The sequence below is a fragment of the Cuculus canorus genome, chromosome 4, assembly GCF_017976375.1.
Source record: "Cuculus canorus isolate bCucCan1 chromosome 4, bCucCan1.pri, whole genome shotgun sequence".
NCBI lineage: Eukaryota > Metazoa > Chordata > Aves > Cuculiformes > Cuculidae > Cuculus > Cuculus canorus.
This window is the reverse complement of record NC_071404.1, coordinates 52,623,803-52,649,296: the sequence shown is the minus strand read 5'-3', so window position 1 is coordinate 52,649,296 and position 25,494 is coordinate 52,623,803. Positions and strand designations below refer to the sequence as shown.

The 25,494-nt window shown below is 40.9% G+C and overlaps 1 protein-coding gene across 1 annotated transcript; it reads left to right on the top strand.

Moving 5' to 3' along the window:
* The first annotated feature begins 3,521 nt into the window (after window positions 1–3,521).
* EIF4E (eukaryotic translation initiation factor 4E) lies at window positions 3,522–25,075 on the top strand. Its single transcript, XM_054064647.1, has 7 exons — window positions 3,522–3,645; window positions 13,139–13,245; window positions 15,375–15,470; window positions 17,257–17,320; window positions 19,194–19,307; window positions 21,829–21,968; window positions 24,017–25,075. Exons 1-7 carry the CDS (start codon window positions 3,628–3,630, stop codon window positions 24,129–24,131), a joined length of 654 nt encoding a protein of 217 aa, XP_053920622.1. The 5' UTR covers window positions 3,522–3,627; the 3' UTR covers window positions 24,132–25,075.
* Window positions 25,076–25,494: the final 419 nt, after the last annotated feature.

Below are 25,494 nucleotides of genomic sequence, written 5' to 3'. Positions count from 1 at the left end.
CAGCAAAGCGATCATTTTCTTGCATAGTGGCTGGAATAAATTTCTCAGAATTTCTAACTCATTTAATCAAGGGCCAAGGGCTGGGGAAAATGTAGCTGCTGCAGCTCCTGCAGTTATTATGATTAGAAATTGAATTCTAAGTGGAAAGAGACTGAGTCTGCTAAAACAGCAGAGCGGAATATCAGTAGTGTCAAGTGTTAAAGCATCTCGGTTTTAGAAAGACAGCACTTCTACCTTTGCCTTTTCCTCTCTTTGAGAGGGCTCCACCTCCCAGGATTCTGTATTTTGAGATGCTGTCTTCTGAGCAAATAGGAACAGACAGGACGGCTTTCACAGAAACAGTTTTTTGTAAATTGGCTTTAGAGTTGTTACTGGTATGTGGATGCTGGATGTAGCCTACCTCTCTACGCTCAGGAGTATCCCCACCAAGGGAAGAAGATAGCCTGGCAGTTTGTGTGCAAGCGTGACAGCAGAAAAAACTCAAACTGTTCCATGGCCCACCAGCTGGTAAACATTTGGCTAGAGGTGAGCCTTGCAATGCCGTGAACTGCCAGACAGGCTGAGGAACACAGTGTCCCAAGTGCTCAGGAGGGTGGGAGGCGATGGTGTTTGGAGGCATCCTTAAGTGGTGCAGTGCCCATGCAGCCCTTGTACAGACATGTCCTTAGGGCTAAGTAGAATTCTTGATGCTCTGAATTATTGGAGAGAATCTGTTTTGTGCCAGACTGAGATGTGCCTAACAGTTGTGAATCTTCGTGCCTCATTTGCCAACAGTTGAAGCACTCAGCTGGTGGTGGTGTATGCCTGCGCCTGCCCAGCCGGCACACACATGGCATTTCCATGCTAGGAAGAAGCCTGGCTGGGTATTACCACCTTCTGCTCTCTGAAGTACAAGGAGGAAATCAGGGTCCTTGAGCTAAGAGGGATCTACAGTATGCTTTGTCCAAGTCTCTGCTGTAAGTGATTGGACCAGGATCAGGTCTTGCCAATTTGTTTGTAACCTTCAAAACTTCAGCACGCTTAATTGTCAAACCTGTCTAACACTTTCTTGGCTGGGGAGCACATCTCCTGTCTGTCTCTCACATGCTTCAAATGAGCTCAACTGATGGGCCTGGGAAGTTGGACATGGTGAAGGTAGGATGGGTTTCTAAGTTTGCATCTTTTCACAAGAAAAAGGAGGCCTTTAATGGGCTGGGTCTACCTCTGCTGACAGACGACTTCCCACAGTTGGGAAAGGAAGTGGAAGAGATGGGAAGTGCCTCTCACTTCTCTCTTGTCTTGTGAACTATTTCCCCAAGCAGGGAAGGCATCCCACCTCCTGCCTATGACTGTCCCATACCTCCCTGCAAGGAGTGAGCCTGTTCCCATACACCAGCAGCCTCACGCTTTAGACATGCTGGTGTTCCGACACCAAACTGGAGCTGCCGCCTGGCCTTTGGGTTTGGGAAGCGGCAGGTTTCCTGTGTTGGCTACCCTTTTTCTTTTGGCTGGTGAGCCTGAAGCGCTGGCCATGTCTCAGTCCAGCCTGACTGCCAAGACAATTAAATGTGTAACCCACAAAAGACCATGATGCTGTGAAAAAACCAAACTCAATAATCAATGCTAATTTGATTATTAAGTAGGTATCCTTTATTATGCAGCGCTGGGCATACAGAGGATAATTCCACCTAATGTGTCCAACTGTTGAGGATGGTTACATGAGTCTTATATTCATTAAATATACATATTCATATAGATTCTGGGAAACACGTTACATAATCATTATTTTTCCAAGATCTCATTATTATAGTTTATCACCCACTCTCGTATGTCCATTGCAGTTTCTGTGTGGTCTTCAGAGGCCTCTGGTGGTCTTTACTTCATCTTATCCTCTTCATCACTGTGTCTTCTTGGTGAACTCAGGTCAGTTCTTTGTTTTCATGGTTTCAATACAGGATGGGAGATGATGTGATTGAGAGCAGCCCTGTGGAGAAGAACTTGGGGGTGCTGGTTGACAAGAAGCTCAACATGAGCTGGCAATGTGCGCTCGCAAACCAGAATGCCTACTGTATCCTGGGCTGCATCCAGAGTGGCCAGCAGGTCAAGGGAGGAGATTCTGCCCCTCTATTCCACTCCTGTGACACCCCACCTGGAATATTGTGTCCGATTCTGGAATCATTAACATAAGAAGAATTTGGAGCTCTTGGAACGGGTCCAGAGGAGGGCTACAAGGATGATCAGAGGACTGAAGCAACTTCCCTATGAGGACAGGCTGAGAGAGTTGGGGTTGTTCAGCCTGGAGAAGGCTCTGAGGAGATCTTATAGCGATCTTCCAGTCCCTGAAGGGGCTGCAGGAAAACTGGAGAGTGACTGTTCACAAAGGCCTGTAGTGATAGGACTAGGGGCAATGGGTATAAACCGGAGAAGGGCAGATTTAGATTAGACATAAGGAAGAATTTCTTCAGAATGAGGGTGGTGAGGCACTAGCACAGGTTGCCAAGGGAAGTTGTGGCTGCTCCATCCCTGGAGGTGTTCAAGGCCAGGTTGGATGGGGCCTTGGGCAGCCTGGGCTGGTGGGAGGTCTCCCTGCCCATCGCAGGGGGGTTGGAACTGGATGATCTTTAAGGTCCCTTCCAACCGAAACTATTCTATGACTCTATGATTCTGCTGCCAGCCCTGCTTCAGTGGCTTGGAGCATCAGTCAGAGATAAGTTTCTTTAAGATACACAATACTTAATTTGTTGCTTGTTGCAATGAGTAAAAAAGCTAGACTGTTCCAGTCACATTCTTTCTTACTGCAAGCTGGCCAAGATTTATTGCTTAAGCAGTTCTGGACCCCCCACTACAAGGAGGATGTTGAGGCTCTGGAGCGTGTCCAGAAAAGAGTAACGAAGCTGGTGAGGGGGCTGGAGAACAAGTCTTAGGAGGAGTGGCTGAGAGAGCTGGGGTTGTTCAGCTTGGAGAAGAGGAGGCTGAGGGGAGACCTTATTGCTCTCTACAACTACCTGAAAGGAGACTGTAGAGAGGAGGGAGCTGGCCTCTTCTCCCAAGTGACAGGGGACAGGACAAGGGGGAATGGCCTCAAGTTGCACCAGGGGAGGACCAGGCTGGATATCAGGAAAAAATTTTTCACAGAAAGGGTCATGGGGCACTGGCAGAAGCTGCCCAGGGAGGGGGTGGAGTCACCACCCCTGGAGGTGTTTAAAAGACGGGTAGATGAGGTGCTCAGGGACACGGTTTAGTAGCAGATAGGAACGGTTGGACTCGATGCCCCGACAGGTCTTTTCCAGCCTAATGACTCGGTGATTCTATGATTCACCGCCCCCACGTGACACCTCCTCGCCCCTCCCCACGTGACACTCTTTCGCCCCTCCCCGCCCCCACGTGACACCCCACTCGCCCCGCCCCCACGTGACAGCGCCTCGCGAGCAGGGGGCGGGGCTCTTGCTGTCCCGCGCGCTCGGCGACTACAACTCCCGTCATGCACCGCGCCCCGCCCAAGACCTCCCAGGGTCGGCACCTCCCCTCCCCCCTCCCAAACGGCCGCCGGGCCCACGTGACCGCGGCGCGGCCAACCCGATTCGAACCTGGGTTTCTTATCCGCCCCGTCCCCGCCCCGCGGCGCCTCTGCGATCGCATCGATCTAAGATGGCGGCGGTGGAACCGGTGAGTGTTTCATTCCCTTCTGCCGGCCGCCTTTCCCTCTTCTTCCTTCACTTTCCCGCCGCCACTGCTTCCTTCTCCCCCTCCTTCTTTTCCTCCTCCTCGAGAGGCTGCGGGGCGCGCGCCCGCAAAGCCAGAGGGGCGCGGATGGCGGGGCCGGCGAGGAGCGCACGCACAGGGACGGGGCGGGGGGGGCGGGGAGGGAGGTGAAGGGACTGAGGGGGGGCTGGGAGATGGCGAGGGGACGGGGGAGGAAGGGGGCGGGCTGAGGGGGGCAGAGGGGCTCGGAGGAAGAGGAAGGGGCTGGGGAAGGGGAGGGGGCTCGGAGGAAGGGGAGGGAGCTGGCGGGGGACTGGAGAGGGAGGGGGCGGGCTTGGGGGGGCTGGGAGGGTGGAGGCTCAGAGGGAGGGGAAAGGGAAGGGGGACGAGGGGAATTGGAGGGGAGAGGGGACTGGGGAAGGGGGGCGAAGAGGGCCGGGGAGATGCGTGGGGAGGGGGGCCCAGGCAAGGGGGGGCAAAGTGGATTGGTGAAGGGGGGCGAGGGAAGGGAGAAGAGACCGAGAAGGGGAACGAAGGGAAAGAGGGCGAGGGAATGGAGGGGTACGAGGGAGCACGGGGGGAGAAGGGGGCGAGGGGCACTGGGGAGGGGGAGTGAGGGGACAAGGGAGGGGGGGGCGGGAGGGCAGGGGAAGGGGAGGCGAAGCGGATGGGGAGGAACGAGGGGGCTGGGGAAGGGGCGCGAGGGGCTGAGGGATCTGGGGAGGGGGCGCGCTCGGAGAGGTGACGGAGGGGCAGGGGGGAATGAGGGGGGGGATGCCGACGGGCAGGGCGACGGAGGGACTGAGAGAGGCAGTGGGGCTGCGGGGGGGACTAGTGGGCCGGCGGGAGGACTGGGGGCAAGGAGGGGGGGGCTGAGAGGGAGGCGGGGGCGCGGGGGACTGCCCCGTGCCGGGGAGCGCGGCGCGCGCGGTGCCGGCGTCGCCCATTGTGGCGGCGGGCGGGCAGTCCGGAAGGCGCGCGGCGCATGTGGCGCCGGGGGTGGCCATGTTGGTGCCGGCGGGCTCGGCTCCCGGTCCCCGCGGGGGGGAGGAGGCGGGGCCGGGCCGGAGTCGAGTCGCGATGCGAACCCGGTTGTTTCTTTCCGGTTGTGTCATCCCTCTGCATCCAAACGATATTTTAACTCGAGGGTTTTTTTAATAGCTTTCGTTGTGATTAATTGATTTTTTTTTTCCTTTTTCTGGGTGTTAAGTTACACTGATGATATCACGCGCTAGTTTATAAACGTTGTCCCAGTCCGCACTTCCATAAAGAACGGAAGCAGCTGGAAGTAGAGTAGTCCAAGTAGAGGAAGTCGACGTGGAGTTGTTCTGATCCCACGTGCTTGTCTTTTGTGAGGAGTGGGCAGCGGCAGATTGAGTATTAGAGTCTCGAGAAAACGAGAAACTTAGGGAAGGCTTCCTTCTTGTGCTGCTTACCAGCTGTGGATCAATAGAGCTGAATTTATGACATTTAGGCAATAAGTGTTAGTTTGAAAATCACTTTGCTGGTTTTAAATAAAGATTAATTTTTCCCCTTCATATAAGAGACATTATTCATCCTTTTATGATTTTTGTGTGATTTTTCCAGTGGGAGCTGTTCTATGGCAGGGGAGTTGGAATTGGATGACCTTTAAGGTCCCGTCCAACCCAAGCTATTCTATAGTTCCATGATTTTCTTCCATAAACAGGAAAAAAAAAGTCACCTTTACTTACAGGGACGAGCTAGTAATTGATCGACATTTGTAAATTGCTCAGCTTGCAGGTCTGAACAGGAAGAATATCGGTTGTTAGGATGGCGAGCTGGACCACCAGCAGCACCCTTCCTGTGCTCTCCAGCCACAGCGTTAAACACTTGTTTTCCCTTCCAAAATCTAATGTTATTGAGCTATAGCAGAGAGCTTTCTGTCATCTCACTGTGGAGTTTAGCAGGGGTTGTGATAATGTCTGATGGCCATTGGAAATATAAAAGACTAAAGGCACACATGGGTTCGTGGCTTTCTTGGCTGTGGTGCTGGCCTGTCTTTGCACCCTTCTCTCTGTTCTTGCATAAGTGTGAAGTTGTGTTGATGTAGATCTGAGACCCTGTTTAGCCAAAAATAGATTTTGCCATGCCATTTCCCAGTGAGATTGGTGATCTGTATTTGGGAAATCATGCAGTGACACACAGTTGTGTGGAGCTATTAGAGGTGTAGATAGGACAACACTCTCAACAGTTTGTGGTGATGCCATTCAGTGTTCTGCCATAGTCAAAGTATGTTTGACTTTAGGAAACAAATATCAACTATACTTATTTTCAAATTTATTTGAATGATACAATTTTTGTTTATTGTCCTTTTAGGTGGCTCACACTTCTCCCACGTCTCTTGAAGCTAGACTTGCGTAGTAACTGAGATCATAGATGCTTAATGCCGCAGAAATACTACATGCTTTCCAACTGAGTAATTGAGTTGTATGTGTGGTTAGGGAGTGGATTACCTGTTGTGCTGAGCACAGGAAGCCTTGCTGTTGCTGACCTTCAAAATCTGGACCTGTGTTTGTAGAGATGTCATCTGTCATGCTTCTGTAGTGTGAAAATGTCTTGGGAAATGCAAAACACTACTGAATGTGTCATTTTGTGTAGGTTCCTACTAAAATCAGTGATGTTTCTAGTACTTCCATGCTCTCAAATGTAATGTACATGAAGTCTTGTTAAGAGGGTGGAATTAACGCATGAAACCTTAGGAATATTGGAGTTTGAGTTTGGAGTACTGTGGGAGAGTCCCATGGAAGGTGCTAAGAAAAGTAAGATTATTTGAAGTAAATAGAGACCCATTGCTCAGTGATTTGCTTCTCCACTGCAGAGAAAACTTAAGCTTCTGCAGTATTTACAGTTTTAAACTCATTTTTTCTTGCACTGTCCAGACTTTAAGACTGTTACAGATTAATTTGTGAGAATACACAGAAGTGTGTCCTGTTAGAGTGCTCTCATATTGTAGCCTTTGAGGATTAAATGTGATCAGATAACACTGTGCAAAAGTCCACAAAGCCTGCAGCAGTGCCAGTAGTAATGATTTAGTAAATAGTGGTTTGCTAGAGGTGACTTTAAAATGTAGCCTCACAAAGCTTGTAACTTATAGATGTGCATAAATCACGTGGAAGTAAATTACATGTAAGCATCTGTTCCCTCATTGTTCAAATTGGAAATTAGAATCATGGCTCTCTTAGGATTTTTTTTCTTTGTGAGAGTTATCATTACACTTGTGCAAATGCAATTCTTATGAACTTAAAAGAAGAAAAGCTACGGGGGTGAAACTTCAGTTAGGTATAATTTGAGAAATGCTTGTTTAAACAACTAGTGATCAGTAAGTGGGACTCAAAACTTTCTTTAAACAAAACAATGTTATTTTGAAGGGTTACAAACATAGTGGTGTAAGGCCTTGAAATTCTAGAAAGTTCAAAGTGGCTCCTAACAGTCAGAGTAGCCTGAAAGGTGTTTCTTGAATCTTATTGCCAGACAGTTAGCATGCAAATTAAGTGCAGATCATGTTCAACTTCAGACTTAGTCTTATTGCTTGGTGTTTCTGCTGTAATATAGTCAGTGACCTGCTACAGTTGAAATCAGGATAGTGTTCAGCTGTAGTATTGTGGGCGCAGTTGCTTGCTCATTGCATTTTTCTGAAGTGATGCAGGATAAATGTACCTTGCATGCTGTTTAATAATTGAGAATCTGTCAAACTTTTGAATTGTAGATTACATTTCTGACTGAATATAAAGCTTCCTCCAGGAGGAGGAAGATCTTGGACAACTGGTAATATTTTTGATAAGTGTTTTTCTGAAAGCAGTTTTTAAAAATTACGTTTCACACAGCATATAGAATGTCAAGCTTATTTCAAGGTAGTACATAAAAATAGCATATGAGACTGAGTTGTGTTTCACTACCTGTGGGTGTGCAAGTTTATGGGAAATTTTGATGAGAAAATGTGACTCTCTTGGCAGCTTTGTAAAGATCAGTGTGAATTTTGAGGGGACCAAGAGGAGAATCAAATAAGGGATGTTAGTAGATAGCCTGCACTGTGAACGAGAAATGGAGATTTTAAAAGTGAATTAATCTGAATTTTTCCTTGAACAATTTGTTTTTCACCTTTGAAATATTCTAAAGTGCATGTTAAACATGTTTAGAGACAGTTTTTAACCTGGAAGCCTAAAGCAGTCACTGATTTCTTAAGAAAAGTCCTAAGACCTGTTCATCTTTAACATGGTTATGTTATGAAAGTACTGTGTGTGATCTACAGGTTTGTGTGCTGTGTGACACCAGTGTTCTGTTAGCTGTCTGGAAGTGGCAGTTGTCTTTGATTCTTATGTAGTAGATGTTAAGTAGAAAAATTTTAAATGTTTGAAAGTTTTTTCTAAATGTGCAGAGCAGTAGTCAGTTTTTCTCATGTTCAGTGCTGTCAATCAAAGTAGCTTGTGTGCATTACAGTAATCAGGCATACTGGTAGTGTGTCCAGTATTTTCTCTTTTTGCTTGAAGACTGATCTCTTGAGCATCTGTATGTTATACAATTTTGTTATAAACTTTTACTGAAGATTGAATGTGTCTTAGTTTTTCAGCTGATATTCAACCAAGCCTAGAATTCTGAGTGGCTCAGTATTCTCCCAGTAATTTGGAATGCTTTTGTGTCTCTTGTGTAGAGGTGTGCGGGGAGTCTAGAGGTGTTTTGTTCTTTGTGTCATCTGAACTGTTCTCCTCAGCAGTTTGGAGAAGCTTTTGTTTTCTTGTCTGGGTGCCTTAGAACTAACACAAAGTTGAAAGTCATCTTATCCTATGGGTAGATTTCATGTTCCAGTAGCAAAGGCAGCAGCAGCAGCCTGCTTAGGCAGCCATAAAAACCACAAAGATGCTGAAGTATTTTGATATACCTTGTAACATGTTTGCTGATTCTAGTCATAAGGTTGTGAGTTAACAATCTGACAGCTACTTAGAAGTGTGTGTAACTCATTTTTCAGTGGTCAAAAGGCTGTAAATATTCTTTGCATCTTTTAAAACATGAGATTGTATTTCCTAAAAAAACAAACCAGTGTGCTCCTCTGACCTTGGAAGAAGCATGTGACTCTTCTTTGGTCTTTTGTTCTTGTCCTCCACTGTGTTGCATTTGTGTTCTGATTTGGTGGGACATCACTCGGTCAAAATTGTGTCCCACATTTATGTTCTCACAGTGAATGCCTTTCTAAAAATCTGTAGTGGTCTCAGTAATAACGTATGCAGTTGGGGTAGTTGCTGTGTAGGCCTTGTCATGCTTAGGATTTTTTTCTCTGTCCTGGTGTCTGGAAAGCTGTTTAACACTGTTTAATTGGTAGCAGGTGGCTATTGATACCTCTCTTCCTGTTGGTATGACACATGCTACGTACAGTTTTTACATCTATGTTAATTCCTCAGAGTTGCCTGTGAGATCATTTGGGTTTATTTCTTACAGCACATAGTACTCACTTTTGCACGGGCTTAAGTCTTGGGTTTGTCTGGAATATTTTGAAATAAATTGCTCTTGGTTTTGTGCCTTGAGAGTTGTTATCCTAACTGCAGTGTAGTAGCAGTTATCTAAATGATTCTTTTAACTTTCATTAAGAATGCATGGTGGTGCTAGATTATATCCTTTTGGGACGTCCTTTGTTGTGCTTTCTCACTTGGACTTCCTCAACTTCTGTGGATAATTAAGATGATGTCAATGTGGTCTGGGCAGCACCTGAAAACTTGGGGGAAACCTAGTCAAGGTAGTTGTTCTTTCTAATAGACAAACCTGCTTAAGCAGTTCTTACTGTAAATGCTATTTGTTTCCTGTCCCAGTGACGTGCACACCTTGATATGTTGGCCATTATGTGCTATGGAGAAAGAATAAATAACACCAATTAAATCTGCAAGTGTCAACTCAAGTGACGTGCAGGTACGCAGTCATTAAATGCTGAGTAGGCAAATGTTTCACCAACTTCTGCAAGCTGATTCCATGTAAAAAAACCCATGTGGGTAGTGAATAAATGTCACTTTTAATTACGTGCTGTCTTGTGTATGAAGAGCTGTATGAATCTTTCCAGTTTATCTGGTAATACTACCTTATTTTATTACATCTATTTTAAAAGATGTGAACCCAGTGATGGCTTAGTTTAATACTAGACGCAAAGTCAATTTTAGGTTAAAGAACACATTAGTTATGAGCAATAGCAAAGTATTATGAAGGATTCTAATTTTAGTCTAGAAACTGCTTATGGAGACAGGTCTGACTTTACTAATTAATAGTGTAGCAATTGAAGGATCAAGGTGTGAATTTGTAAAACGTGTACAGTATCACCTGAGTTCATATATTTATAGAATCTTTTAAAATCTGTATGCTTGTGGTTTGGGGTAGACTTTCCATAGCTGGAAGGAGGTAAAAAAGACTTTGAATGCCATTTAGTGAACTTAGATACTTTGTATTTGACTAATAATGAAAAGTCCTGTGTTATAAAGGTACTTTAGCTTGGTGATCACAAGTCAGATAAAGGTACAAGGAAAGGAAATGGGAGCTGATAGGGTTAAGCAACCAAAAAAGACAATGGTCCTTTTTCTGTTTTCCTTGATGGCAGTGGAAAATAACAGGTAGCAAAACCAAACTGCTTTAGGTTTCTGTCTGAGATCAGCCAGAAAACTGATTTGTGATAGAAAGCTCTGCTTCCAGCTTTACAATTCTCATCAGGTTGACTCTGGTGTGTACAGCTGTACCTGTTCTTGATGGGCAGCCCGGGGCTGAAAAAAATGTGTTCTGGCTGGGTTAGGTTTTGAGTGAGTCAAGATCATAGTTAGCCAGGCCTTGGAGGCGAGTTGTCATGTACTGTTTTGGGCAGGAGTTTGAAATAATGATTAGTCTGGGCTTCATTAATGCTAGGTAGCTTTCAAAATATCCTAAGGGACTTGTCATTGTGGTGACTAAATAAAATGTCTGTGCTGAGTCAGATAATCTTCCATTTGTCCAGGGATGGACCTTCACATGGTTACGTGGAAGGTAACCATCAGTATAATGGGAGGTATTGGAGCTCATTGCATTTTTTCAGTTCTCTGGAGTTCTCTTAATTTTTCTGATATTGTCTTGTGTTAGAAGTGGTGAAATGGCATGTGCTTAGTAATTATGTATTGATTCTTCCACTTTATATAGTTATGGTACTTCTGGAAGACTGACCAGGGAGACTTTGAGAATTAGCTCTGTGTACTGAAAGCTGTGAGCTGTGTGGATGTGAATAAGATTCTCAACTGAAATTTTTGAAAGATACTCTGCATTCATCAAGAATGAGTCTTTTTGATAATTTAGTATAATAGCACTTGTAAATCAATTGTAAATATTAGATGTCTCAACTAGAGTGTTGTGAATGATAATGAGCTTTATCACAAAACCTAGTGCTCACATTATTTCCAAATTATCAAGACTTTTCTTGTATGCTCATTGTATTGGCACATGTAAAATTTTTAACTCTTCTAGTTGGAAGCCCCTGAAGGGGCAACACCTAAATTGGAGGTATCTGTACTTTTTTATACTTGACTTTTTGTAGTATGAGGCAAATGATAACTTGGAAGAGGAAATATTGAAATGCTTTTGGTTTACGGCCTTTGTGCATTGACTGTCTTTGTTTGTAGGGTTCCTGTATGTGATTAAAGGGAAAGATGTATATTTAATCCCATCAAGAAAAAAATTCTAGCTAACACTAGAAATGTTATTCTAGATAGAATTTGAAGCACTTACTAAGATTTTGGTAAGTAAAATTATTTTTTTTTTAAATAATATTACACTGGAGCAGATTTGTTACAGATTGTTCAACACTGCTTCTCTGGCTCTGGCAGGAATGTTCCCCACTAGGGAACTTTCAGGAAGCATATAGTTTTATTGAGTGGCAGGAGTTAGTACTACCTGCCCCTTGTACTATGTAAGTCAAAGCACTGTCCTGGTTGTTACTGCTCCTGTTAGGCCTTTGCATCTCAGTCTTTTCACTGCAAAAATGAGGACATATGAAAACTTTCTTAAATGTGGTGTAAATTAGCTTTTGAACTGAGATTTTTTTTTTTTTCCTAGGTGAGCTGTAAAAGTAAAGCATACTTAATTGCTTTCAAGAATAAAGGTGTAACTTCTCTGAAGTAAAACATAGTATGCTTAATAATGCTATATACATTGATAATGAAAAGAAAACCCCTATTAAGACACATCTTTAGGTGTTTTCTGAAGAGTTTGACAGCTGGACTGTGAAGGTTAAATAGTGTTTATCACTTCAAATCCATTCCACTTTTCAGCAGCTTTGGTCATGATAAACTGAGTAACACGGAAGTCTGGAGTAAACTGTTCCATTAATTAGTTGCCTTAATCCACCCCTACATTTATTTGTTCTCTTAAGACCATAAAGTTTAGATTAATCTTTACATACTACTTCTGTATTGATGCATTAGGGATGTCTGGAGTCTTTGGGTCTGCTGTAGTTGGTATTTGCTTGTATTACTGAGGTGTTTTTCCTTTCACGGTTTCAGCTGTATGGGTGTTTTATGTTAGCTCCAGGGAATGAACTCCAGTCCTCATTTCTTGTCTCTGTAATATTCTAGCGTGGATTTCAGATTAAGGAAAGGTGATAGTAACTGTCGGGGACACTTGGCCTAAACAATAGTGCTTTGTGTTCCCTGGTTTGAAGGAATGGCATTAGAATTTTGAACCTGACACGGTGGCTCATTGAACTGAATTACAAACTTCAGAGGGGGTTGCATGCAAAGGGAATATATTATTTCACTTTGTTGTGTTGATGTATTTTTTGTCAATCTTTAACACTGTCTCTAGAGATTTGAAAAGATAATACTTGAAGTCAGCCTAATCTGTGGTAAACATGTATAGTTACAATTATCTCAGTTTGAAATTGGAGTACTGATGTGTGTCTAAATTCTGCTGTTTGGTGCCTGAAGCTTTGTTAGTAGAAATGTTGCAAGTACAGAGATAAATACTTACCAGTTTGGTTCTTAGCTGCTTGTAACAGCTGATTTCAGACCTGAAAATCACAGGCATGTCTCCTGCTTGTAATGAGAGACTTGCCTAAATAAACAGGAGCTGTACATCTATTTCCAATAATGTTTTGTCAGAAACTGATTAAAAAAAATATTTTCCTTCTGAAGTAATTATTCTGGAAATTTGTTAAGATATGCATATTCTAGATGGCCTGGCATACTCTGTATTTCTGGAAACCAATGACATGGGCAGTAAATCACTGAACACCAAAATGGGAATTTCTGCAGTTAGTATTTATTGTAGGATCTGTTCAGATGTAGAAGAATAAAGGGATGCAGATTCCATTATGTGATTTGGGCCCCTAATCCAAGATGAATTAGAGGAACTCTTAGCTTTAGCCACCTTAAAGTAACTTCAAAGAACTAAATTGCTTCAATAAAAATTGAGAATAAATGTATTAATAACTCCTTTCTTCAAATAGGAAACCACTCCCAACCCTCAGCCTTCAGAAGAGGAGAAAACCGAGCCAGCACCAAGTCAGGAAGTTGCCAGCCCTGAACAGTATATTAAGCATCCACTACAAAACAGGTAAATAGTATAGAAGCCTGATTGTAATTCTGCCAAAGACAGAAGAGTGCCTGTGGCTGTACAGCTCTCTTGTTTACCTTATGTTTTGTAGCAGCATTCTCAATTTTTGGAAGATTTTTTTGCTGTGAGGTTGCGGAGGAAATAGAATCCAGTCCCGTTGTAATTGAGAGTCTTTTCACATAGTGTTATAGAAGCTGAAAATCTTCACAAATTTTCTTAATGCAGTCAGGTAATTGGAAAGAGCATGGCTTTGCTTTTAGTTGAAGGCAAGCAGAGGTTTCGTTACCTTTGTCTAGTATATCTTAAGAGACTTGCGCTGAGATGGAGTTGCTGCCAAGGAGAACTGGAAAACCTTCCATTCTGCCTTTTGCTTTGAGCAATTAAGGTGCCATTGGTAAAGACTTCTCATTCTTATCTCTTATCAGCCTTACTCCTTCATATCTTACCATTTTTCTTATTCTTCGGAAATGAAACTAGTTGAAGCTCAGTTAGTCAGCCAAAGAGCTTATTAGACTTGATCATGTGAGTGGTTGGTGTCTACAGTAATATTGTTCTTATTTTATGTGGAAAACACAGCAGAACCTTAAGTGCAGATAAACACAATTTGTACCAGTGTGTCACTAAAAGAAAAAAGTGTAGGCCACCTAAATTTTCTTGTTTAACAAGAAAAACATGGAGCAGTAAAATGTAGTTGTTATCAAAAAATCAAAACCCTCTTAGTAAATTCTGTTCAGTGTGCAAAAAAAGGTATGTTTTAAAAGTTACTACTCAGCATTTTACTGAGCTATAGAGACAATGAGGATTTCACCAGGAAACTTTGTTTGAAAACCTTGAACTGCCTTTCTGCAGTACAGATGTTAGAAGCTTACAGGTTGAATTCCTGTAATTGTGCTCAAAAGTTACTCCAGCAACGTACATATACTGCAAAAAGAGCAGCTAGGAAGTAATTTTCTCCAGGTAAGCTGAAGAGCTGATAGGGAGTGCTCTGTACCTATTGTTGGTAGGTAGGTTTTGCCCTAAACTGAACCTTTCACCAAGTGGCGCCTTATTCTTTCTTGAAGTTTTAAGCAAGCGTGGAAAAACACTCTGCACTGTAGTACTATGCAGTGGGTGCATCCTGTTTTCCCTTAGCTTTCTCTAAACATCCATCCTTACTCTTTTTCCTTTAAATACTTCGATTAAATTGGGTCTGACACTCCTTTGCAAGTGGTAGTGGGGCTATTACTGGAAAAGAGTGAACTTCCAAAACAAAGTTTGAAAAGTCAGGACATGTCTCAAAACAATATTGGCATCTGGTGACTTAAAAGTACTTCACTGTGAGAAGATAAATCTGTCATAGTGCTAACCTGATCGATTTCAACACTGAAACTATCAGAATGAAAAATAAGTGTTAAAATACCTAATCAGATCTCCTATTCCAGCATTTTAAAGAATGCTTTTTAGATCCAGAAAGTGCATCTTTCTGTGAAAGCTTCAGTTTGTAATAAGTGTTGAGATTTGTCCTCAGCGGAGGTAATCAAAAAAACAATGGAAAGTTTTTTGTTTAGTCTTTATATGCAGATTTAAAAACTCGAATCAATTGTAGTTGGTTTTTTTAAGGTTGTTACCATTAAGCTTAATGCAGCTTCCCTTTTAAAAATTATGCTCTCCTAGTATGTGAATGTTTGGGAAGCTTTCATGTCGTTGTGGCTTTGGAGAGATATAATTAGCTATTGTAAACTTTACAAGGAAATTTCTGGAAAGGGAGCTGTACTCCTAGTTTGAATAGTTAGTGGTGTTTTAGACCATAATCAGTTACTTGTGGTAGGAGATTGCAGTTTAGCAGTGGCAGTGAGGAGACACATCTGAGGCTTAGGGGCCTAGGTCTTAGAAATGTTCCAGTACTATTTAGAGTATTTACTTAGATTGATCAAATCTGCTGTGATTTGTATAATGGAAACACAAATAATGTTGAACTGCGTAGAGTTGGATTTGAAAACTGTCTGTCATGTAGCTTATTGGTGAAAAGTGACTTCCATGCTAATAATATCTTAAAATTTGCAATTAGTTTGGATATAACAATACAAGTAATGAATTATATTTTGAATATACTTCTCATTTCTTGATGCTATCATTTTGTTTTTCCTTAGATGGGCACTCTGGTTTTTTAAAAATGACAAGAGCAAAACTTGGCAAGCAAATCTTCGTCTTATCTCAAAGTTCGATACTGTTGAAGATTTTTGGGCGTAAGTAAAGATTCTTCAATATGCATGATAACCCTCACAAATGTTGGCAAAGCTTATGCCAAAGTAAAAAATCCCATAAAGTACTTCATTAACTGCAACTTTTTGGGTGTAATCTGCGATGTTTGCAAGATGGAAGGTGAGGTCTATCCCATTCTTCAGGAGGTTTTCATGCTTTAAATGCATATTGTCTTGCTGTTAACATTGCAACACTGCTTATATTCATATGTACATAACATGTGTAGGGACTTGTATTTGTGCAGTACCTGTCTTTGTAAATTTCTGTAGCCAGCTGTGATTGACACTTCTCAATTTTGCTAATAGATAATGCTCTCAGCTGGCTCACTTCAGATATTCAAGAGTGCCTGGACCTGGAGCATAGTATGTAGGAGATTGATGCAGATTAATGGCACCCTTGAAAGAAGTTCATTAGAGGTTACAGAAGACACTACCTTATTCTAAATTGAATGTCTGCGAAAGCAGTTAGGCTCAAGTCGCAAGAACAAAACCTTTGAAAGTAGGCCTGTGCTTTCCAAGCACTTGCTGCAGTCAGATTTGAGTCATGGGGTGGATATAAGTAAGGGAGATGGTGTCTCTTAGTGGAATAATGAGACCCATCAGTGATCCAATAGCATCAAGAGGAAAAATAGATGCTGAAAGTGTTGAACAAGTATTTAGCAGTGCATTTGGCAGAGGGGAATAGTATTCTTGTAACTGGCCTTCCTGTTCCTACTATGGGGATGACTGATATGTGATAAGAGGCTAGATTGTTTGAAGCTCAGTATTAAAGTTTAAGGGAAAGGGATTTTTGACCTCCTATGACCAAGGTAATATGGGTAATTAAAAGAAGCACTTAATCTAGGTGTCTACACTCAAGGTACAGAATCAGTCACAAGCAATTGAAGTTATGCCTCCATTGTGCTTGGGGTGGGAAATAGATGGGTTTTTCTGGGGAGAAAGTACTGAGGATAAGGTAAACTTAGAGGGAAGCTGGTAAATCTGTAACTGGCTTTGTAAATTCCTAAGTCTGATTTCTAATTGTTACATCATCACAGTAATTAATATACTTTTTTTATGCTGGACCATACCTGAATGTTAGTGGATCTTGGACTATAGAATACTGTGGTGTGTGGGCCTTTTTCTGAAGTCTGACCTTAACAGTGCAGGAAAATAACTTCTGTCTCCTTGGTAGAAGAGGAAACAGTGTGTACGCTTTTTTTTTCTCTGAATTGCATAGTTATAAATTTAATTCAGAGTATGTATTTTATATTTTGCTGTTTGACATCTGTTCTTGCCTTTTGAGTCCGTATTTCAGTTTGGTCTGTGGGGCCTATAGCCTTCATCCCTAGAGTAGTATTTCCCCTGAAGTCTCTCTGTGCAGAGAGAGTAGGCCATAGGAATAGAAACAATTATCCTTATTCCATATGTGTCTTTACAGAGTACACTTGCACAGAGAACTTGTTGCCATGAAAGTCCAGTGAGTTATGTTTCTAATAACTTTATTACAACTAGGTTTAAAAGCAGCATTGGTTTTTATGGAAAAAAACATTTGTGTACGAATCCAGCAAACATTCATAAACCAGTTTCCATTTTGCTTCTTTAAGCCCAGGGTATCTTAAAGCTAGTGCTTTTATACTTCTGAAAAATACTTGGGAAATAGGGTTGCTTCTGAAATAACTTTAATGCTCTTTAATTTTTTTATTTTATTTGGTCATACATCTTATTCTTTAAGAATTTTGTACCTTAAAATAGTGCTTAGTTTTTAATCCTGCTTTTTTCCCTCCAATAGTTTATACAACCATATCCAGCTCTCTAGTAATTTAATGCCTGGTTGTGACTACTCGCTCTTTAAGGTATGCTTGCTAACCTTTTTTCTTCACTTATGGATGTTGATGGATGGTTTGCAGACTAAGCAAGACACTGTCCAGATATTTCACTTCAGATACTTTGGAACATGGTTGGGAATATCCTAAAGATATTAATTTTTTTGAGACGTCTCAAGCATATGCACTCTGAAAATGAGGCTGTCACTATTTCTGAAAATGCAAGTACTTCTTTAACACACTTCACAGACGGTATATTTTAATCTGTTGCTATGCTTGTCTTCATTCTGTTTGAGATGCTTGTACACATAATTCTCAGGTTTTATAATATGAAAATTTCCATCCCTGTCATTTGATGTGACTTGAAATGAGTTAAAATGTCTGAGTTCTGTGGGAGGCTACAATGTTCTCTAATATTCTTTATGACTACTGTAGCTAGATGCATGGTGCTCCTGTAATTTTTACGCCACCAGTTATGTGCCATGTTTATGTGAAATAGAAAACTGTAACCAACATTGCCACTTCAGGCATGCTGAGGAAGTGTTCAGACTAGTGAATCGGAAATGCTGATGAGAATCCTGCCTCAGCTGGAGTGGAGATCTGAACTGGAGCTCTAACCTCTCCGAAGTGCTTCTAACAGACAGCTTCCTTTCTGGATTCAAATACCTAAATAATACACTAAGTTCTGGTGCCTGGTTTCTCCTTTGCTTAAAAGATATACGATGGCAGGGACTGCTTGTGTATGTCATTTGTAAACCTCAGCAGCTTGAGGTAGTGAAGAGGTGGTGATGCTTGGGTTTGGGAAGATAACAATATTTTACATGACTGAGAAACCTTACTAGTGCATTTTAAGAACCTATAGACCCTTCAGAGGTTAGGATATCAAAGGATCATGCTTGTATTTATTACATGAGTCCTAGATATGTAGTTGAAGTATGTGTGTCTATTCTGTTTGCATATCATAAGTTGGCAAAACTTAATTATTTAAATATGTGGAACAGGGACAGAATTTTCAACTGTTGCAGGCTTCCCAGCCATCTCTTGCTGTTGTCCTTCAATTATGACCTCTTAAGAGTGCCCCTTAAAGGTGATTAAGTAGTTTGAGCTCTGCAGCTGCTGGCAAGGGTGTTAAATTTAAAGTAAACTGACACCACTCTCTCCTGTATGTTGAACACCTCATTAGTTTTCAGCCAAATTTTGGTAGTGGAGCTCTCAATAGACATTTCTTAACCAAATTTCTCTGTCTAGACAGTTACCTGCTTTCTTAATGGCTGACTTTGCTGAAATGCAGCATAGCTGGTAGATATGGGAGCGGCAGCTGGCTGCTTTGCTGGATCAGCGCTTCCAGAGTCATTTAATTCAATGCAGGGCCATGGTAAAGCATGAATCAGAATGCAGCTTGCTTCTAAATGGTGTGCTGATTTTTGTGGCCCTGGAAATTAAAGCCCTCTTATTCTCACCTTGTGTGTGCAGGAAGTCATTGAGATAGACTGCCAAAGGTGTCTGTTTCAATGCGTTTATCTTTATGCATAAGCCAGGCACTTGGCCGATGTTGCAACGAGTCCAAGACTTTAAAGGACTCCAGAATGTAGCTGCTAATTTTATCTGCTTTAATATGGGGCAAAGTAAATGTTTGTTCCTGTTCCCACAGTTTGTGATGTTGTGTAGCCAAGATTTCTGCCAGGGCTGTGATTCTTCTGCAAAAATAAAAGTTCATTAGAGAAAGCACGCTTTTTAAACTAGTTTGGAACCTTGGTATTAGTATGAGACACTGTTTCTGGATCAGTGTGTATCTTGAACTAAACACTTAAAGTTGCTGTTTCAGTTATTACTGGCCTTTTGCTTATTCTTTTGGAAATCTACAGATCAAGTCTGATTTCACTTCTTTGGCTGTTCTTTGCAGGATGGGATTGAACCCATGTGGGAAGATGAAAAAAACAAGCGAGGAGGACGATGGCTAATTACACTAAACAAACAGCAGAGACGAAGTGACCTTGATCGCTTCTGGCTAGAAACAGTAAGCACTGTGGCTTTGAGTTGCAACTGAAGAATCTTGCATTTGTATTTTAATGGGTGTGTTTTTTGTGTGTCACACTAGACTTTTAATTTCCCAGCAGCACAGTGTTCTGTAAGTTTTTTACAGGCTGTATATGAAAACCGATTGTTCAATAACGATGCTCAGTGTAGCTGTATTAACTGTTGCATAGTTTCTTATAATGGGCAGCCAGCAGAAGAGAGAATTCTACAGGGCAGATTTAACCTTTTCCTGTGGAATGCACAGAATAGCCGTTGAGCTACTGGAAAAATAATACTTCATCTTGAATGTGACTCCCAAATTTAACTGCTTAAATGTAACTGTTTTACAAATATTCTTAGAAGTGAATGGTTTTCGGGTTTTGGTCTTGCTGAAACGAGGGAGTTTCAGATTTACTTTTGTTCTTTCTGTACTTAGCTTAATACTAGGATAGGCAAGTAATAGTACAGTCTTCCTGTGCACTTTAAAAAAAACCTTTTTTCCTTGCTGTTATCTTTCTGGAAAAGATGTTTTGAATGATGTATATACTTACAGAGATTATTTGGGTTGCGGTAAGTGTGCTGTAGAAAAGGATACAACTGTAGTGTCTAGGAACTGACTCAGAATAGCCTAAGAGTCCGGTGTGTGATCTGGGCCTTAGGGTCATGGATTGCAGGCAGTATGGTGCGAATCTCTGGTCTTTTTTCCCTGCTTATGTGAGACACAAGAAGTATTGCATGACTTTTAAAGGCAGAAATAGCCTTCAGGATCAAAGCAGAAGTGTACAAAATACCAGAGCTTTTGAGATCTTTCTAGTCACTTTGTAATAGTGATTTGAAGAAAGGATGATGAGCGTTATACTACCAGGCAATACGACTGCACGAGTAAATAAATGTTTTGTTGTGTGCATTTGGCCTTTCTGCCTAAATACCTGAGTCTTGCTGATTCTTAATAACCATTACGTATGGATTGGAAACATGTAGGTAGTCTATGCAGACTTCAGGCTAAAGAGCTCTCTTTTTGTTTAGCAGCAAGCAATGGCACAGGGCCCAAATACCCAGCTGTACCTTGCCACTTCTAATTCCAGTAATTATTTGTAAATAATTTTCTCCAGTAAAAATCAAAACCTCTTCCTTTACCACTCCCCTTTGCAACAGATTTTTATTGTAATCTAATGGCCTTTTACCATTCTTAACTGTAAACAAAACTTCATTTGGGAAGACGTTTTTCCCTTGTGCAGTATTCATGAAGGAAGGACTTGACTGTAGTGTCTATTGAACATGGTAGTCATCTTTGCATGTGTATGTACTATAGCTGTTGGTCAATATTTTGAATGTTTGTGTGGTTTAAACTTAAAACATTTATGGCTTTCTTTATTCAGTGAATGTGTGCATCCTACAGTTAGGTGTAACATTTAAAGTATATGTAATTACAACTGATATTCAATAGCGTGCTCAGTCCTTCTTGTATTTCTTTGATGAAGTTGCCCTTGCAGCTCTCCTGGGTACTGAAGGGTCTGCTTTGTTCAAAAAGTTGCAAGTGTGTTGAATTTCCAAATGTTACAAGTGATTCTGGGAAATTATTATAATTGCAGTATTTAATGTACTGTGCAAGTGAAGTAAGCAACCATCCATTTGGAGGTGAATACTTTAGTGTGCAGAAGAATTTTTAGTTCAGCATCAACTAGATGACTGTCTTAATCACAAGAATTTCTCAGTTCTATATATTTCAGAATTGCTTGGTTTACAAGTTGCAAGTTGTAGATTTTAAAAATCACTTTCATAGTTCATTTTATTTTGTGCAGGCGTGTGACCTATCCCAGTCTGATGCTCCTGAAGTGTACCATCTATGCCAATTCCAAGCTTCCCTGTCAGAAATCTGTGGGGAAGAATCTTGTATTACTTCTATGCTTTTATTGTTGCGTTTGTGTATCTGCTGTTGAGGATGACTGATTCCCACTTTTAGAGTCTGTGGGAACTCTGAACCTTCCTGAGTGTGCTGATAGAAAGCAACACTTCATTAGACAGTGCTTTTCATCTAAGCCTGGTTTACCTCTGAGTTGATATAATTCAGAACTGAAGTGTGACCTTACATAGCTGACACTGCCCAAATAGTTAGATAACGAACGTAAGACTTAAAATTTTGTATTTTTCTACCTGTCCTAAATGTACATTAGAAAGAAGAGTTAAATTCCTTTAATTCTTACCTGGTTTTGGATTGGGAGGATAGGGTGGGGTAGGAGGCAACACTACGTAAGTGATCATCTCTATCAGAACTCCTGCTGGAGCAGGAGGAGAGATGGCAAACTCAAGGTAGGGGGAAGATACCTTACTACAATGGAGTTCAATTGTAACATTTGGAAATTCAAGAAGATACTGCAGTAACCAGAAAATGAGTACTGTATGACAAGTGGCTGTAAGCAGTAAAATGTAGCCTTTCTCAAAGTTCTTCGTGTACAGGAGTGTTTGAACTATGGATCAAGACTCTGAACTGCTACTACTAATGGTTAATCTTTGTTTTGTAGCTGCTGTGCCTTATTGGGGAGTCGTTTGATGACTACAGTGATGATGTATGTGGTGCTGTTGTTAATGTTAGAACTAAGGGAGATAAAATAGCAATATGGACAACTGAATGTGAAAACAGGGATGCTGTTACGCATATAGGGTAAGTAATGTGTTGGTGTCTTGAGTATACAGTGTAACAACACATTTAAAGCCACTACCTTGATAAAGAATATACTTGAGGCAAATGTAGCCTGTGCAGAGCAATAGCCCATGTTCAGGTAATTCGTTGCCAAATTATTTGAGTTATTGTGGTTTTTTTTGTATGAGGTTATGTTAGTAACTTCATTGCACTGCTGCAGTAGCTTCTCTGTAGTTTAGAAATAACAAAGAATTGAATACAAATCTTGGCAGAGATTTTTCATTTCACAGTGAGACATTGTAATTAATACCTGTAGGTGGTATAGATTCTGTTGCAGCATGCCAGTCTGGAAAGGTTGACAGCCAGTTATGGTAGAGTTTTGGTAAGACTTTTCTCAGGAAAGTGGTGCTCACAAATAAGCAAGGAAAGGCTTGGTAAATCTTAAGCTCGCAAGAATGTCCTTATATTTGAAAAAAGCTGGACAATGATGTGTTGTGAAACCCTACAGATGTTTTTGTCTCTGCTTAAGTGCAAATCAAAATAATGCTGAGTTTTGTGGATTATTTGACATGCGTAGTAGTATGTTGTACTCTTCATTCCAGTGAAAGCAGCAGTATCTTCTCTTACGTTCCTGTGGAAAATGCATGCTCTCCTATTTAGCAAATACTGCTAAAGCTAGCAGATTCCTTAGGCTTTAGCATCGATGCTTCAAAATTACATGCTATTAAATTTGGTTATTGTAGGCCACTTAACCTGTGCAAAGTAAGGAAAATATCCTCCCAGCTTAGCACACCTGTCTTAGACCAGCCTTTAACTGTCAGGCATAGTAGCTTGCTGACATTTTTCATTTATTGGGTGGTTCTCTTGACACATTCCTTGTTTGGGCCTTTATGAATCTGGTGGGATCTGCCTTACACTAACAATTTCATTGTACTGTCACATTCAGACTTGAAAGGTAAGTGTTAACAACAGACAAACAAAACTGGTATGCATCTTATGCTGGCAGAGAATAACCTTGCATCAAACCTAGTAGGCATCAGTGTTTTTAGAGTGGTATTAACCATTACCTTAGGACCTAAGATGACTCCATTGGAGAATTAAATGTAAAAAAAGCTAAGATTTGGCAAACTGACACAGTGACGAAGGTAAGTTGTGTTGACTACTTGCTGTCATGTTGCCATGACTCCAAACACAATATATCAAGCTTTTATTTAACAGTTAAATTTTTAACAGTTAAACAGTTTAACTGTGTAATTTAAAAGTTAAAATTGTGGTAAGCTATTGTCCTGTAAACTGCTCCATTATGATTTAGGGTAAGTTAAGAAACCAACTTTATATAGTTTTGTTAACCTGCAGTAGAAGAGGCTTGTTCTGTGGTTTAGTCAGAGCTTGCAGCCTAGTGTCCTTAAAGGCTTGCATCTCATGCTTTACGGTAAGGAACACTGTGTGTATGGGTGAGGGAGGGCTACTGGTGCTTCTTTCTTTTAAATCATAAATTCCAAGCTGATTTTTCTTAAAGCTCCTGTTGGGTAGTTGCCCTTTACTAGTACTGTAATGAACACGGGGGATGGGGTCTGCTTTGTATCAATAGTTAAGAGAAAATACAGGTCTGTGTAGCTGAGGTGTGTGATGGTGAAAACTGACTATTCCAGGGAATCGCTGTTTGATTTGATTCAAGTGACTGTCTCAGTAGTTCTGGAATCATGGACCATGACTTCTTCATAGATGTTTTATGTGTATATGTGGGAATATAGCTTGCTGATAGTAATGATATTCACATGAATGCAGTAGAAGTCCCTGTTTTCCACATTTATGTGGGCCTGTTAATTATTTTTTGGCCAGACTTTGTCCTATTTTTATATGACAAGTTGTTCATACAGAACTAGAAGTTGATTTTAGATTACATAAGCTGGAAAAATGCTGTTTCAAGTCATTTATTGATACTTTAGAGATTGTTTCTAAATAGGCAACTATTTTTCATGAAGATGTCAGAAGATCTTAAAAGTGGGTGTCCTGTTATTAATTCGTAACGGCTTTGCTTAAACTGTTGTTCTGTTTCTTTCCTTCAGGAGAGTATACAAGGAAAGATTAGGACTTCCTCCAAAGATAGTGATTGGTTATCAGTCCCATGCAGACACAGCTACTAAGAGCGGCTCCACCACTAAAAATAGGTTTGTTGTTTAAGAAGACACCTTCTGAGTATTCTTTCATAGGAGACTGCGTCAAGCAATCGAGATTTGGGAGCTGAACCAAAGCCTCTTCAGAAGCAGAGTGGACTACATTTAAATTTGATTTCCATCTAAGTGTTGCTAAGATTTGTGAGAAGCCTCATTCACCTTTGTCTTGTACTTCTGTGTTTATTTTTTTTCTATTTTGGCTGAAGTAACCATTCATTACCAATCAGAATTTAGTACACTTCACCCCTCAAATCCATGAATGTTTTCCTGGCCCACTCTGTAATAGCTTGGTAGGAAAATTACTATTATGAAAAAAAAAGTTTGTGAAAAAACACAGTATTCAGAAAAGTTGCATTTCTGTTCCTGCAGGAAATTACTGTTTTACATCCATGTTGTATGCAGTAACATTTTGCTGGTTTGGAAAAGAGTATGGTGCATACAGTTTTCTAGCAATTTTTTGATACAGCATCATCTTTGCTGTAACCTATGCTGATGGCTGCTAGATTAATTTATTTGTTTTCCCTATTTCATAACATTAGTGATATTTTGATTTTCAGTTGTTTTTGCTCATGTAACATTTGGTGAAGAATCTGGGAATATGACAAAGGTGGAATAAACATTAATTTTGTGCATTCTTTGGTAATTTTTTTTGGTTTTTTTGGTAACATCAAAGCTTTGCAACGAATTTATGCATTTCAGTCAAATCAGTGATTTGTTTGTGTGATTTCCTAAAAATAATTGTGGATTTTTTTAATGTAACATCATAATTTACATTCCTTTCTAGAAATAGTATGTCTGGTTTTGTATCTTATGCTGTATTTTAACAATTTGTATTACTTAGGTTATTTTGCTTTGGTTAAAATGGCTCAAGTAGAAAAGCGGTCCCATTCATATTAAGACAGTGTACAAAACTGTAAATAAAATGTGTACAGTGAATTGTCTTTTAGACAACTAGATTTGTCCTTTTATTTCTCCATCTATACAGCAAGTATTTGTACTTCTGACAAGGCAGTCTCTGCTGTGGCTTCTATTGTAGTGTCTTCCAAGAAAGATAAAGTCTGGAGCTATAGTCTGTTGAAACTTTTAATAAATCTGTTAGATAGCATCCTAAATCAAAGTGAAATTATGTTGTTGTGGCTAGTGTTTTTTTCTTAGTGGTTGGACTAATTGATCATGGTTTGCATTGTTTCTCTTTTGACTTTGGTTTATGCCAGCTGAGAAATTTGAGAGTACATAGAAAGCTGTCTAGTTCGGGTAGGAGCTACACTAAAAGCACTGAAGTGACTGATTCTACTTCAGGTATATAATTACTGTATGAAGTACAAGTAAAGCGCACTAGAGACATGGCTACAGAATAGACGTTTATGAGG

What these genes read in the sequence shown, in the direction of transcription:
- EIF4E (XM_054064647.1), top strand. An exon ending in AAGCATCCACTACAAAACAG is followed by an intron (nt 13,246 to 15,374) that starts GTAAATAGTATA and finishes GTTTTTCCTTAG; the next exon opens with ATGGGCACTCTGGTTTTTTA. An exon ending in GATGCTGTTACGCATATAGG is followed by an intron (nt 21,969 to 24,016) that starts GTAAGTAATGTG and finishes TCTTTCCTTCAG; the next exon opens with GAGAGTATACAAGGAAAGAT.